Below are 13,596 nucleotides of genomic sequence, written 5' to 3'. Positions count from 1 at the left end.
CTTGAGTGCCGTGGCGTCAGCCTAGCTCACAGCAACCTCAAACTCCTGGGCTCAAGCGATCCTCCTGCCGCAGCCTCCCGAGTACCTGGGACTACAGGCATGCACCACCATGCCCAGCTAATTTTTTCTATATATTTTTAGTTGGCCAATTAATTTCTTTCTATTTTCAGTAGAGACAGGGTCTCGCTCTTACTCAGGCTGATTTGGAACTCCTGGATCTTGAGCGATCCTCTCGACTTGGCCTCCCAGAGTGCTAGGATTACAGGGGTGAGCCACCGCGCCCGGCCTGTCCTTTTTGTTTTTAAATGTGGTCTTACTATCTTGGCCAGCCTGGTCTCCAGTGATCCTCCCAGTAGCTGGGTCACAGGTGCGCACTGCTGTGCCCGGCGGGTCATAGCGTGTGTTGCCAAGGGTCGGTTGCCCCCTTCATTTTTTATTTTTGTTTTTTATTCTTACCTCTCAGACTCAGTCCTGCAAAGGTCTCTCCCTTTAGTCTTGACATATATTTATCAGCTTCTCCTAATAACCTTCAGTTTTTACTTTACATTTTTTAGCTGTGTTATTAGATATGTGTAATCAGAGTTGATGGAATGTTTTATTCTTGACCTCCTTTGTTTTTAGGGTTCTTCTCATACAGGCTGTGGTGCCTGAAAGTAACGCTGCCAGCCGGCTTACACGTGGTTAGCGTTTACCTGGGGTACTTCTCTGTCCCTTTATTTCCAACCTGCGTGGTTTAGGACTGTTAGGTAGCCTGTAGCTGATTTCATAATTGGCCACTTTAGTCTCTTAACACTTATTTAGAGTACTGAGACATTTGAATTTATTTCTCTCATTGTATTTTGTGTTTTATTTTCCTTTTTCATTGCTTTGCTTTTATTTCTCATGTCTCCTATTCTGTTTTCTTATTTCCTCTCTTTTCTTTAGTAATTAGTAATACAATATAACGTAACCAGTAAGTAACAATATATATTGTAATGAGTACCTCCTAATATATCACCCAATCTAAGATCTAGAACATTGCCAGTAATTTCCATTTGAATGAGAGTTTGGCTTGAAAGTTAAAAACTTTATATTTTTATTCATTTTCAACAAGGGCTGAAGTTAATTACCTCTGGCCACTCCCCACGTAATAAAGATCCTGGAATATTGTAACTTTAATCTCCCTCCTGCCTTATATTATTGCCGCCTAGCATTTTAATTCTTATGTTTTCATTCCCTCCAAATTTTGTTGTTGTTATTAGTATAGGGTCAATGCTTGCTTCACTTTATCTCAATTATTAGTTTCTTTATCAATATTCCTTCTTTCAGGCCTCTGTCTTTCAGCAGTGACCTATTGAGTGTAGTCGCTTTAGCTCTGTCTGGGTCTAGATTGACAGATATTTCCTACAGCATAATTTATAGGTATTAACCCACTGTCCTCCGGCGTATTGTTGGTAAGCAGTCTGCCCTCAGTCGCATGGTATTCTTTATGGGTAACCTTACTTTCTTCTCTAGTTGCCTTTGAGGTCTACTCTTGTCTTTGGTGTTCTGAGATTTACTGAAGTGTGTGTGTTGTGGATGAATTAAAATTATCCTGCTAGTCACTTGTTCTTTTTATGGAGAGTAAGGGATGTTGTATCTTTAAATCCTAGAATTTTCTCAGCTATTTTTCCAGTATTTCTTCTATGCTTTATGTTTTCTTTTTTTAGAACTCCTGTGAGACATATATTGGAATTTCTCATCCTCTGATCCATGGTTCTTAACCCTCTTTCATTTGTTCCATCTCTTCATTTTTTTATACCACCTTTATATCTTATATCCAATTAATTATGCTTTTTAGTCTCAGCGTTATAGTTGTGTTATCTGAGGTTCTTGAGTCTGCTCCTATTTCAGTCTTTTTGAACTTTAGACTTTTAGCCTCTGCAGTGCAGATTGATCTGTGTGTATCCATGTTAGCCTGGTATGAGATTTATTCTTTCCTGAATGGGTTTGCTTTCTGTTTTGTTAATTTCTCAGCTTCAGCCATGGGTTTCTGGACAAATGGCATTGTAGAGATTTGAGCCCAGCCCTTTGTGTAGGGGACTAGTCCATTGTCAAGAGATGCTCCCACCTCCTCCTGCCCAGCTGGGGGCAGTCAGGGAAAGCATCCTGTAGTCTCTTTATGCTGGTGGGCTTTTCTTTGTTGGGGCTTTTGTTTTGTGGTGGGGATACCTACCTTCTCTTGGGGGTATAGCCCTTTTGGGGATCATGACTTTGTAGGGTGGGAGGGTATCTCTAGTCTAACCTTTTACCTTGAGCAGGCCTGAACTATAACTACTCCCTGTCCCCTCAAGGGCTGAAAACCTAAATGCCACAGACTGATGCTCCCCTTTTGAGGCAGGCAGCTGTAGAGCTCACATGTCATCCGGTCATGGAAGTCCGAAAGTTTGTTGGAAAGGACAGCTGATGATTGTCAGCACAGAAACATTGTGGAATGGTTTGTAGCACAAACTTAACGTTCGATTTTATAAGTACTTTTCGCTAACTATGTTTTCTAACCATCTCTGTAGGGTCTCCAGTGCACCAGGCACGGTGCCAACTTCCTAACTGTGTTGACTTCCTAGTGTCACGGGCAGGTCCTTGACAGTCGGCCTGTTGGGAGTACTGAATCCCCAAACCCTCCTCTCATCTTCCTCTCAGTGCTGAACCCTGGCAAACAAAACAGCAAAAAAACACTATTGTGGTTGCTGGTTGGCCAGTTCCCACGGAAAGACTACCTGCAAAGTGCAGGGAACACAGAAGTGGGTTCTGAAGAGTCCTGGTGCTTCAAGAGGCTCTTCCCAGCCTCAGGAGGTCCCACCTGCGCAGTTGTGTCCCGGCGACTTAGAGCGCTGCTTGGACGACAAGGCCCTTGGCTCCTTCTCTGCTTCAGGCGCACGTGTCCTCTGCCTTCCGTGGATGTCCCAAGGCTGGGGGCCTCCCGGGCCTTGCGTGCACACGTGGGTCTTCCCTTAATGCCCCTCGTCTGTGAGGGGCAGGCAGGAGCCTCTGTGCCCTTCGGGCCTGTCACCCGTCCTCCAGCTGGCAAGGAGCACCTGGTGCTGCCTCCAGGCATCCTCCGCCTGCTTTTGTCCAGTGCGCACCCCACCACTGCCGCCGTGCGCTGAGCGGCCAGTCGGCCTCCGCTCTCCGCTCGGTGTCGCCAGGGAGCGCACCGTCCCGTCCGGCTGCGGCCCCTCCCGGGAGCAAGGGCAGGTCGCCTCCTGCCTGGCCCCTCCAGCAGCGTGGTGCGGGTTCTTTGGGGCTCCGTTCCGCTCCGCCCTGGGGGGCCACACCTGGGCGGGCCACACCTGGGCGGGCTGTCCCGGTGGCCCGTGCCGTCGGGTGGGCGCGGGGTGTGCGACTTCCCGCGGCGGGCGCCCACGGAGCCCGCCCCACGGAGCCCGCCCCACGGAGCGAGCGAGCGAGCGGGCGCAGGCCGGGCTGGCCGCGCCGGGCCGGGGCGGGGCGGCTGACGTGTCCCGGCGGGATTGGAGCCGCCGCCCTATATAGGCCGGGCGGCCGCGCGGCGTCTCCTCCCTCCGCTCCGCTCCGCCGTCCGTCTCCTCCCGCGCGGCGGCCACGAGTGAGCGGGGACCGGGGCGGGCGGGCGCGCGGGCTGCGGGCGGGCACCCCTCCCCGCCGGCCGGTGGCGGGTGGGCCGGCGCGGCCGGTCCCGCGGGGGAGGGGAGGCTACGTGTCACCACTGCGCATGGGCCGCGCCGGCCCCAGAAGTGCAGAAACTTTCCCGAGTCCCGAGTGCGGGCGCCGCTTCCCGCCGGGCGGGGCGGGTCGCCGCTCCGGCCCCGTGGCGGTGGGGGAGGGGCGCCGGCCGGGTCGTGGCGCTGGCGGGGCCGCCCCTCCCCCAGGGCGCCCCTCCCCCAGCGCGGAGGCCCGGCCGCGGGGTGGGGGCTGGGGGTGCGCCCGGGCCGGCGGGCCGGGGTCTGCCCACGCGGGCGGGCGGGCGGGCGCCACGCAGCGCCGCCACCTCCCTGCCCGCTCCGCTCCGAGGGGACGCGGAGGGCCGGCGCCGGAGCGCGGCCGCGGGAACCAACCGCATTACGGAAAATACCGGCGTCGGTGCGCGGCAGGCCGAGCGGCCCTGTCCCTTTAAGCCGGTCCCGCCCGCGGCCGTGCGGGGGAGGGGAGGCCTGCTGAGGTGGCATCTGGCCGTGCGGGACGTCCGGCTCGGCTGGGCGCAGGCCGCGGGCACGTCGGGCTCCCGGGTTCTGCTCTCAAGTTTGGTTTGTGGTCTTGAGCGACTTGGATGAAATCCCTCGCGAGGCCTTCCCTGGGCATGAAAGTAAGCGACTTTAGTTTTGGGGAGGAGAAGTCCTGATTCCAGCTGGAGCCTTTTGGCACCCTGGCACCGGCCTGTCTAGCAGGGAAAGCGCTTGGGGTCCCCGGCGCCGGCGAAATAGAGCTCTGGAGTTTGTCCACGCGCCCTGTTCGCGCACTGTGGCCCTCTGCATGGGCGGCTGGCAAAACTTACCACCAGGGACTCCACTTGTGCTGCCTTGCTTCGAAGCAGGAAAGTCGAATCTCTTATTTAAAGCCTTTTCTTTGCTGCCTGCTTGTTAGCGGGTTTCAGGCGCAGGGCGCAGGTGTCGGACGTCCGTCTCCTCCTGTGGGTCCCGGGAGCTCCAGCCTCTTGGGGTGGAAGAGGGTCTGGGCTTCTACCTTCTTCCTTTACTTTTAGTTCTAGTTTTGTTTGCTGCAGAGTTATGTTTTGAGATGTGACTTTTTTGCTGTGGACGTTTATACTCTTGGAAATAAAATCTGAAATTTAGGTTCAGAATGGCTGGAGGTTTGCATTGGGTGGACCTGAATACTGATTGATCCAGTTTCCAGTGGGAAAGGTGGTTGGGGGCAACCAAAATGTTGAAGGGACTGGGGGCCGAGGGGGTGGGCAGAGGGAGCTAGAGAAAGGACTGCACCTGCCCCAAGGAGGCTTGTAGGAGAGGGGTCATGTTCTCTGAGGCCAGAAGGGGAAAAGAAGTTGGAGATTTCGTCATAGCTTGAGGCAGAACATTCATAGCCATGCAGAGGTGGACCTGGGCTCCCTCAGGAGGCCACGAATTTCCTGTCCCTGGTGGTATCCAAAAACTGAATTAGAGTAATGTCTAAGGACCCCTTTCAATCCTGACTTGAGCAATATTATTGGAGCCAGATTCTGAGAAACCACATGTGCGGCCTCTGTTCTTTGATAACTGGGCCTGCCTACAGTCTCCTGGGAACTTGGGGCAGCGTCTGCAGGAGCCGGGCGGGGAGCACACAGCCCTGACCGCTGCTGTGCGGTTGTTGAGGGAGCTGGAGGGACCAGGACCTCGTGGGTGTTGTCTGTGAAGGCAGCGCCAGGGGCTTTGGGTGGACTTGGAGCTTTGGGGACAGCTTCATAGGTGCTGCCTTGTTAAGCCACAGGCGGCTGGGCGGCTGGGCTGGACATCGCTGGACTGGGGGCACAGAAAGGGGTGAGACTAGCCTTTTATCTCACCCCAGAGTCTCAGGTGGGTGTTAGGTCAGAGTTTACCTGTGGGTCATGAAGTACGTGTTTCAAGTAGATTTCTTTAAAGACAGGTTTTGAGTTGTTTAGGAGAAACACAGTCTTGTCTGATACACCAAAACCCTGGACGGTCAAATGTGTCTCGTTGTGATCCATCTGCAACTGGAGGCCGTGATCCATCTGCAACTGGAGGCCGAGGACCCAGTATATCCTGTCAGACCAGTCTGGAGCTTTCTGGAGGTCCACTCTCTGCCCCTGCCGGCTGCCCGAGGGCCCGTGCACATTGGGGAGCACTAGAGGCCCCGCTCTGCCCTGTGGTAGTGGGTTCATTTATGCTGAGGCTTCTTTCCACATGAGGGCTGGTTGGAACTGACATCTGAGGGGGGTTAGTGGGTGTCTCAGAAGAGGCTGAGGCTCGGTGCGGAGTGGGGATCGGCACGTCACGGCTCTGTCCTGCAGTCAGTGGGAGCTGGTGTGGGCAGTGGCTGCATTTCTCAGGCTTGTGCTGTGGCCGTCCGTGGGCACTGAAGGTTTCCCTGTCCTGGGAAGCCGGGGGACCGGTCAGTGGAGGGCAGAGACATGGGTGTGGTTGAGCTCGTGTGGATAACCTTGGCTTGATGATGGGGAAGGTGTCTGGGGTTTGGGAAATGACACTGGAGCCGGGACCACCTCAGATGGGGGATGGAGCCAAGCCGGAGGGCTGGCAGCCAAAGTGGGGAGCCGAGGGAGGGAAGAGGGGGTACAGGGATCCAGAGGCAAGTGCGTGTGGGGGCATCTCAGCCTGGGGCCCCCCGTCTTGCTCCCAGACTGGGCAGACACTTGGAATTTCAAGGAGCATTTACCAATTTGTGAATGTACTGCTGTGACACTTTGATTTAATAGAGACGTTTTCTTAGATAGAATATTTTAGATCAGTTTGTCCTACCTTCCTCCCCACCATTCAGTTTTGGGGTACATCTGTGTGTCTGGGGCCCCAGAGTGGCTCTGGCCTCTGGCTTGGAGCGGGTTTCCTCTATGACTCAGCCCTGTATTTAGAGTCTTCAAAAAATTTGATCGGGTTTGCAACCCTGAACTGCCACTGGCTCGTGTCCTCTGCTGGGGGGATGAGACCCTTATGATGTGGTGCACCCCCACTGCCTTGAGCTGCCCTCTCAGCCCTGCCCCCATGTCTCACAGGCAAGACTGCTGGAAGTAGTTCTCCAGTGGGTAGGACGTTCCTGGTGCTGCTGCTAGGCCTCACCCCGCCAGTCCGCCTTTCCTAGTCTAAGAGCACATGTGGCTGCGTACAGTGGCAGGTAGCCTGCCTGGTGGCCTCACCTACCTAGAAGTCCCCCAAGGCAAAAGAGACTCACACCCACTTACTGTACAGAGTAGCTCTTGGTCCTCCCCGGACAGCCTTTGAAGGTTCCTTCCAGTCCTGTGATTTTATGACCTGGTTTCTAAATCCCCAGTGGATTAGAAAGAACTGAAGGACTTTCACAGGATAACAGCAAGACGAACAGCGTAACCTTAAAATTACAGAGGGCCCTTAAAGACAGTAGCTCCTGGTCACCCTGAAAAGCTCAAGAACCCCCAGAGCCCAGCTTCACAATCCATCCTCTGGCCAAGCAGTCCAGAAGGTACATGGGGTACAGGGGAGCTGATTCAGCCATGTGAGAGAATAGCATCAGTTTAGGGGGAATTTTACATCAAATGATTAAATGTAAAAGTTCTGGCACTCAAGGCTCACTCCCTCAGGTCCCTGAAAAGGCCGTCCTCTGAAAGTTGTGGCTGGCTCAGGGCTATTGTAATGTGTTTTAAGAGCAGAGATTCCTCCTCCCCTCCACAAGAGACTTTCCCATGTGCTTGTGCTGGTTGGGAGGTAAAAAGACCTGGGCTGTGAAACGTAGATAAGTAACTTCGCTCCTGGTTTCTCCTCCCCGTCCCTTCCCTTCCCTCCCTAGCAAAAGCTGGCGGCTGACAGGTGGCCCCAGGACCAGGACGGACTTTCTGGCTACTGACCGTTTTGCTGGTAAGTGTCCGGCTGGCCTGGCCGCACCCCCAGTCCGTGTGTCCTCCTTTCTCCACGTTGCGTCCCCACGTTCCTCGGGGTTCTTCAGAGACGGCTCTGGGACCTCCCCGCGAGCAGTCGCAGACCTGTGCCCTCCGGTCGTCGTCTGTCTGTCGTCTGTGTTCCGCCTGTTTTAATCTTTTTCCTTACATGTGAATTATGTTTATTCAGGATTATTTGAATTTGGGTCTTGCTTCTCTTTAAGAAGCCAGATCAGGCCGGGCACGGTGGCTCACGCCTGTAATCCTAGCACTCTGGGAGGCCGAGGCAGGTGGATCGCTCGAGGTCAGGAGTTCGAAAACCAGCCTGAGCAAAAGCAAGACACCCCGTCTCTACTAAAAATAGAAAGAAATTAATTGGCCAACTAAAAATACATAGAAAAAAAAATTAGCCTGGCATGGTGGCGTGTGCTTGTAGTCCCAGCTACTCGGGAGGCTGAGGCAGGAGGATTGCCTGAGCCCAGGAGTTTGAGGTTGCTGTGAGCTAGGCTGACGCTATAGCACTCTAGTCCGGACAACAGAGTAAGACTCTGTCTCAAAAAAAAGAAGGCAGAGCTTATTAATTTTCTCAAACTTGGGAAGAGGCCTTATTACGTTATAAAATTACATCAAGTCCACTCTTTACGACATCACTTGGCCCTCTTACCTTCTTTGTCCACGTGGTACAGGTGGGACACTTGGTGCGTGACTGTGTGGGAGATGGCAGCGTGGGCCGCCCACTGCCGGAGCTGGGCAGCGGGGGTGGGGGGAGCCAACACTCGTACCCCGAGTGCCTGGTGCGCCCCGTTCCCACATCAGGGGGCGTGGCTTTCAGAGCCCACACCCGCTCATCCCACACGGTGGCACTCTGTCCTGGGGTCGGTTTCCCCTGCTGTGTCCCTCCCGCACCTGGGGGACCGTGGGGGGGAGTGGCCGGTCAGCCTGTGCCCGAGGCAGTTGGCACGTTCGGGCGGCCTGCTGGGTCGCACAGCTCGGCGCCGTGAGGCTGCTCCCCTCACATACACACCTGCCTCCTGCTGAAGTCGGGGTTGGGAGCCCAGGTGAGCACCGTGTGGAGGCGGTTGGCTGCTGTGGCAGCTGTCGCGCTGCGTGTTGTAAGCATCCAGAGGCGTGTGGTGGACACGTGAACTGAGACGGCTGTTAGGAGGGATCCTGGTGCTCATCTGCGCCTGGGCCGGTTCTAGGGGTCCACACGGTGGTGGTGGGGTGCATGCTGTGTCGGGGCCACTGGGGGGAATGGGGGGTGCAGGGTGTGTCCCCTGAGCATCCGGCGCTGGTCGCTTAGCCGCCCGTGATCGTGAGGAGGCACTTCCCTGCCCCCTTGCCCGAGGCCGCTCTCCAGAGCACAGTCGGCCATCTCCGCTGGGGCCTCCCGCACTGGGGTTCGGGTGTCAGCTTACATCACAGGTTGAGCGGGGAATAAAAAGGTATAGTTTGCTGGTGAAACTCAACAATCTGTAGATAATTAAGAGCTGTACTTGGACGATGCTTTGACTTTTTGTTGTGTTGCCTCATTCTCTTCTGTTTCAGTGGCTTCCCCGGGTCGTGTGCAGGCGTGAGACCAACCATGAGCTCCGTCGCAGTTTTGACCCAAGAGAGTTTTGCCGAACATCGAAGTGGGCTGGTTCCGCAACAGATCAAAGGTGACGGCTCCTTTGTGTGTCTTCCGGTTAACTTCTGGGGCCCTGCTACCCCGCGCTCTGGCCGTATCTCGTGCCTTTCCTGGAAGGACCTCAGGCCGCCCCTGCCGGGCCGGTGTACACCCCGCCCTGCACTGCTGCGTATGGGGGCACTGGCCGGGCGTGAATCAGATACGGTGAGATCCAGAATGTGGGCAGGCTTCTGGAAAGGTGATGCATTTGACCATTGGTGATTAACGTGATCCTTCTGAAAACCGCTGTTTCCCGGCCGTGGTGAAGGAAATTTCACTCGGGCTGCAGCGTGTCCAGAGCGTTGCTGAGCCCTCCGTGAGGGGGCGGCTGGGCCCTGGTGCCTGAGCTCCCGGCGGCAGCTGCCGTAGGGGACAGCGCTGGCCACACGTGCACTTCCGGGTTCTGGTGCTGCCTTAAGTGAAAAGGAACAGGTGAAATTAATTTCAATGTATTTTACTTAGTCCCAATGTAAAACATTGTTCTTTTAACATCTCTTTAATGTAAAAAAAGAAAATCAAAACACTGATTTCATGTTCTTTTTTTCTTCAAAATGTGGTGTATATTTACAACTACAGATCATTTCAATCTGAATGCTAATCCTCGATCTGTATTTAGAGTTCATAAAGATTTCATTTGAAAGAGTAGATTGTTCTATTTCAAGTTGTTCCAGACATACTTAGAAGCTTTCCAGTAACTGAGTTATCAGCTGTTAAATTAGAATTGACTAAGATGTAGATTTCAGTTCCTCAGTCGCACCAGCCACGCTTCAAGACTCCTTTCTGGCGGCTGCTTGCGTGGCCTTGGGGCCGTCAGCAGCCCCGGCGGTTGCTTTGTTCTATGCGGGGCCCTGGGATCTTCCTGCCGGATCAGCTGCCGCCTGAAGTCTGTGCTGTCGCCCTTCCTTAGAGAGTCCGGCCAACTGCCACGCCTGCGCTGTCAGGGCAGCGTGGCTGTGCAGCCAGGGAGTGGGGGCGCTGGCCTCGGGCCTGGGCTGTCTGACCCCAGGGGTCATCCCCCGTTCTCCACGAATCCTCCTCGGCGCTCTTCACTGGCCGGTGCTGTCGCCAGGTGCCGCGCAGCCCTGGGGACTGGGGCTGTCCAGCTGTCACGGCCTTGCTTTCGTGGAGACTGTGTTTCTGGGACAGAAACAGGCACGATTAGGGTACTATGGAAGATGGAAGTGAATAATAGTCAGGGAGCCTGGTTTCCCCAAGTCCCTCTGTTCCCTGCCTTGGGCTGGGGGCGGAGCCTGCACTTCCCTGGGGCCGTTTTGCCTCCACAGTGGTTCTCGGGGCGGGCGGGGGCAGCACCTGGGTCTTGTCTCACGGATGTTAGAGCCTGCTCCGTGCCTGTCATTGTCAGAGTTGTGATCTTTTTTACTACGATATTAGAAGAGTCTTGAGGACTTAAAAATGGCTCTGGGACGGGGTGCCTTCTCGGGACCCACAGGAGGGCAGGAGGGGGGGTCTGAGCTGCCTGTGCACAGAGGAGGGAGAAGGCGCAGAAGGGAGAGGTTGTCCCTGGGAGACAGAAGGGAGACAGGGAGTCCCTGGCCGCCTCCGGGTCACACCTGCGTAGGGTGCTGGGCCTGGTCCCCAGGCCCTTCCTGTTGCTGTGAACGAGGAGGGTTGTGGCGAGGGGTCTCAGGTGGGGGGTCCCTGGAGCGATTGGTGTCCGGGAAGTGTTTTTTCATACAATATTGAAGGTGGTGTGTGTCCTCTTATGTATGGCCCAGTTGCTACTCTAAATTCAGAAGAGGAGAGCGACCCTCCAACCTACAAAGATGCCTTCCCTCCACTTCCTGAGAAAGCAGCGTGCTTGGAAAGTGCCCAGGAGCCTGCGGGAGCCTGGAGTAACAAGATCCGGCCCATCAAGGCCTCTGTCATCACTCAGGTAGAAACGCCACCCCTCTTCAACCTGTCCCTCCAAGTGGGATCTGATGGAAGGGTTTTGGCACATGCAAAATGAGAACTCTTCAGGTTGGTGATGGGAGGAGGCCTTCGGATTTGATCTCCCCCAGGCTCTCGTTGGGGCAGAGCTTCAGCCGTGCACACCCTGCTCCCCGAGCACCCAGAGGGCTGCCCACGGCCGGCTCTGGCAGCGTTTGCCCAAGCCGTGGTCCTGTCTGCTGTCCCCTCCCTGCAGTCCCTCCCTGTCCCATTGCTGAGGCTGCTCTTTCTGTGTCAGCAAACCCATTGAGAACTGGTGTGCCTCTACCCCGCATCCCACTTGCTTAAAGCAGTTAACCAGCTTCTTGTTTTTCTTTGACTTCGTTAGTCCTTCTGTCTGCCACCTGAATTTGAGATGCTGACAGACGTCAGAGCTTCTGTGCGAGTGCCGCCCGCATGCCAGCAGGTCTTCCTCCACCAGCTCTAGACTCATAGCCAGCCGCACCCCATCCTTCCCCTTTAGCCTGGTCCCGTCGATGGTCTTGTTAAACGTGCCACTGTCTGCTTGGTGGTTCAGGCCCCAGACCAGGGTAGCAGATTCCTCCTCCCACCTTGCCCGTCCTCCATCCGTTCTCCAAAGAGCAGCTGGAGGACCCTGAGCCGCTGGCAGAAAGTGTCCTGCTCAGAACCCTTCGCTGACTTCCACCACCGGGGGAGGGGGGTCCCTGGTGTGGGGTCCAGACTCCACCCCCACCTGCTGCCTCCCTGCCTTTCCTGCCTGCAGACCCGGGCTCTTCCCCCGACTCGCTGGCACGCTGCCTACACGCCCTAGCGCAAGGTCTCTCCCGCCAGACCAGCTCTCCCTGCTGCTCTCCAGCCCTGCTCTGTGCAGCGGGTGTGGCTCTCCCGCTGGAGCGGCAGCCTCCCGCCAAGAAGCTTTCTCCTTGCCCTTGACCGCTTTGTCCCAGGGCTCGGATCAGTGCCTGGGCAAGGTGGGGGCCGCTAGTGAGGGCAGGGCCCGTTGACCTTCCGTCTGTTCTTTGACCTCGTGACTGTGTCTGCTTTGCTCTCTGAGCAGGTTTTCCACGTACCCCTGGAGGAGAGAAGATACAAGGACATGAACCAGTTTGGAGAAGGCGAACAAGCGAAAATTTGCCTTGAGATCATGCAGAGGACCGGCGCTCACCTGGAGCTGTCCCTGGCCAAAGACCAGGGTCTTTCCATCATGGTCTCGGGGAAGCTGGACGCTGTCATGAAGGCCCGGAAGGACATTGTCGCCAGACTGCAGACACAGGTGGGCGTCCCCGGCCTCACTCTCCTGACTTAGGGCGCTGGCGCTGTGTCCTCAGTTCTTGACCGGGGGTAGAATTTCGCTGGACTCTTCCTATCAGTGGGACAGCAACATGCAGAGCCTCTTGGCATTTTTAGGGGAAAACCACTAAATAATAGAACTGGTACACCTGCTGTTTTTGCCATTCGTGTGAATGAACTGAAATTATTTTTTGTTTGTTTTGGAGACGGGTCTCGCCACGTTGCCCAGGCTGGCACCAAACTCCTGGCCTCAAGCGGCCCTCCTGCCTCAGTCTCTTGAGTAGCCAGGACTGAACTGGAAACGAGTCTTGTCCCAGAGTTTGAGACACTTGACAGAACTGGGCTTGTTGGGTGGCGTCCCTAATGCTTTGCTGGAGCATTTGTTAAATACGCGTTTCTAGGCCTCAAGCTTAGGATAAGACAAAGTTTTGTTTTAAACCAGTTCCCTAGCCCTTGGCAGTCTGATGCCAGTACTTGGACTTTGAGAGCTGCTATAATGGATAAGTGAGTCTATGGTGGATTTCTCCCTAAGTGGCAGCACTTAAAGACCAAGAAAAGTAGAAAATCTTACTCAAGTGTGGCAGGACAGCATCATGCTAGACGGGTCCCTTTAGAAATGGGGATTCTTCCCACTGCACTGAGTCTCTGCCGGCCGTGGTGGGAGCTTGCTCTGGTGGGCGGTTGGGGGGAGCCTGCTCGGAGAGGGGTCCTGGTGCGGGACCCCAGGGCGCGGCAGGGGGAGGAGCGCCGCCGGGCGCAGGCGCACTCTGACCCGACTCGGCCACGTGGCAGGGCAGGACAGTCCCAGGACCCAGCTGGTTTCGTGTGGATAGTTGTTGTGAAGATGGTACTCGTAACTTGCGTGTTGTGGCTGGCGTGTGTGGGCTCTGAACTGCGGCTGCTATCTGTCGCCCGTGGACACCCGAGCTCCGTGTGCATGGGCGCTGTGGGGCAGAGAGTCTCCACGGGCTGCAGGGACCCCTGGACGGCCTTTGTCTCGGCCCACGTTCTGATTTTAAAGCACATCTCGGGCACGTTATTTGCCTGTAGATGCTGCAGCGTGGCCTCTCTTCCTTATGTGTGCATGTCTGTTACCATTGTGCCCTTAGCTCGCTTAAATTGGTAATGGTTTCTTAGTAGCATATCCGACTTTGATACTGTGTTTAGACTTTTCCTGTTTTCTCTAACTTGTTTT

General features: G+C 55.4%; 1 protein-coding gene across 9 annotated transcripts in view; it reads left to right on the top strand.

The window, feature by feature from the left end:
• Positions 1-13,596, top strand: part of HDLBP (high density lipoprotein binding protein) — a 73,205-nt gene that overhangs the window by 32,908 nt on the left and 26,701 nt on the right. For 5 of the 9 annotated variants that reach the window (XM_012755612.2, XM_012755614.2, XM_012755613.3 and 2 more), the window contains 5 exons: positions 7,444-7,511; positions 9,080-9,192; positions 10,937-11,094; positions 11,479-11,556; positions 12,169-12,384. In XM_012755612.2, the coding sequence (XP_012611066.2) occupies positions 9,117-9,192; positions 10,937-11,094; positions 11,479-11,556; positions 12,169-12,384 (528 nt within the window). In that variant the 5' untranslated portion in view covers positions 7,444-7,511; positions 9,080-9,116. Of the gene's footprint in view, positions 1-3,464; positions 3,584-4,149; positions 4,301-7,443; positions 7,512-9,079; positions 9,193-10,936; positions 11,095-11,478; positions 11,557-12,168; positions 12,385-13,596 lie in introns of those variants that run through there. The other 4 variants (XM_012755621.2, XM_020288086.2, XM_020288084.2 and 1 more) reach the window with 3 other exon arrangements.

This window comes from Microcebus murinus, chromosome 8 (genome assembly GCF_040939455.1).
Source record: "Microcebus murinus isolate Inina chromosome 8, M.murinus_Inina_mat1.0, whole genome shotgun sequence".
In the NCBI taxonomy this organism is placed as follows: domain Eukaryota; kingdom Metazoa; phylum Chordata; class Mammalia; order Primates; family Cheirogaleidae; genus Microcebus; species Microcebus murinus.
The sequence above is the reverse complement of the archived record's forward strand: the minus strand, read 5'-3'. Positions and strand labels throughout refer to the sequence as shown.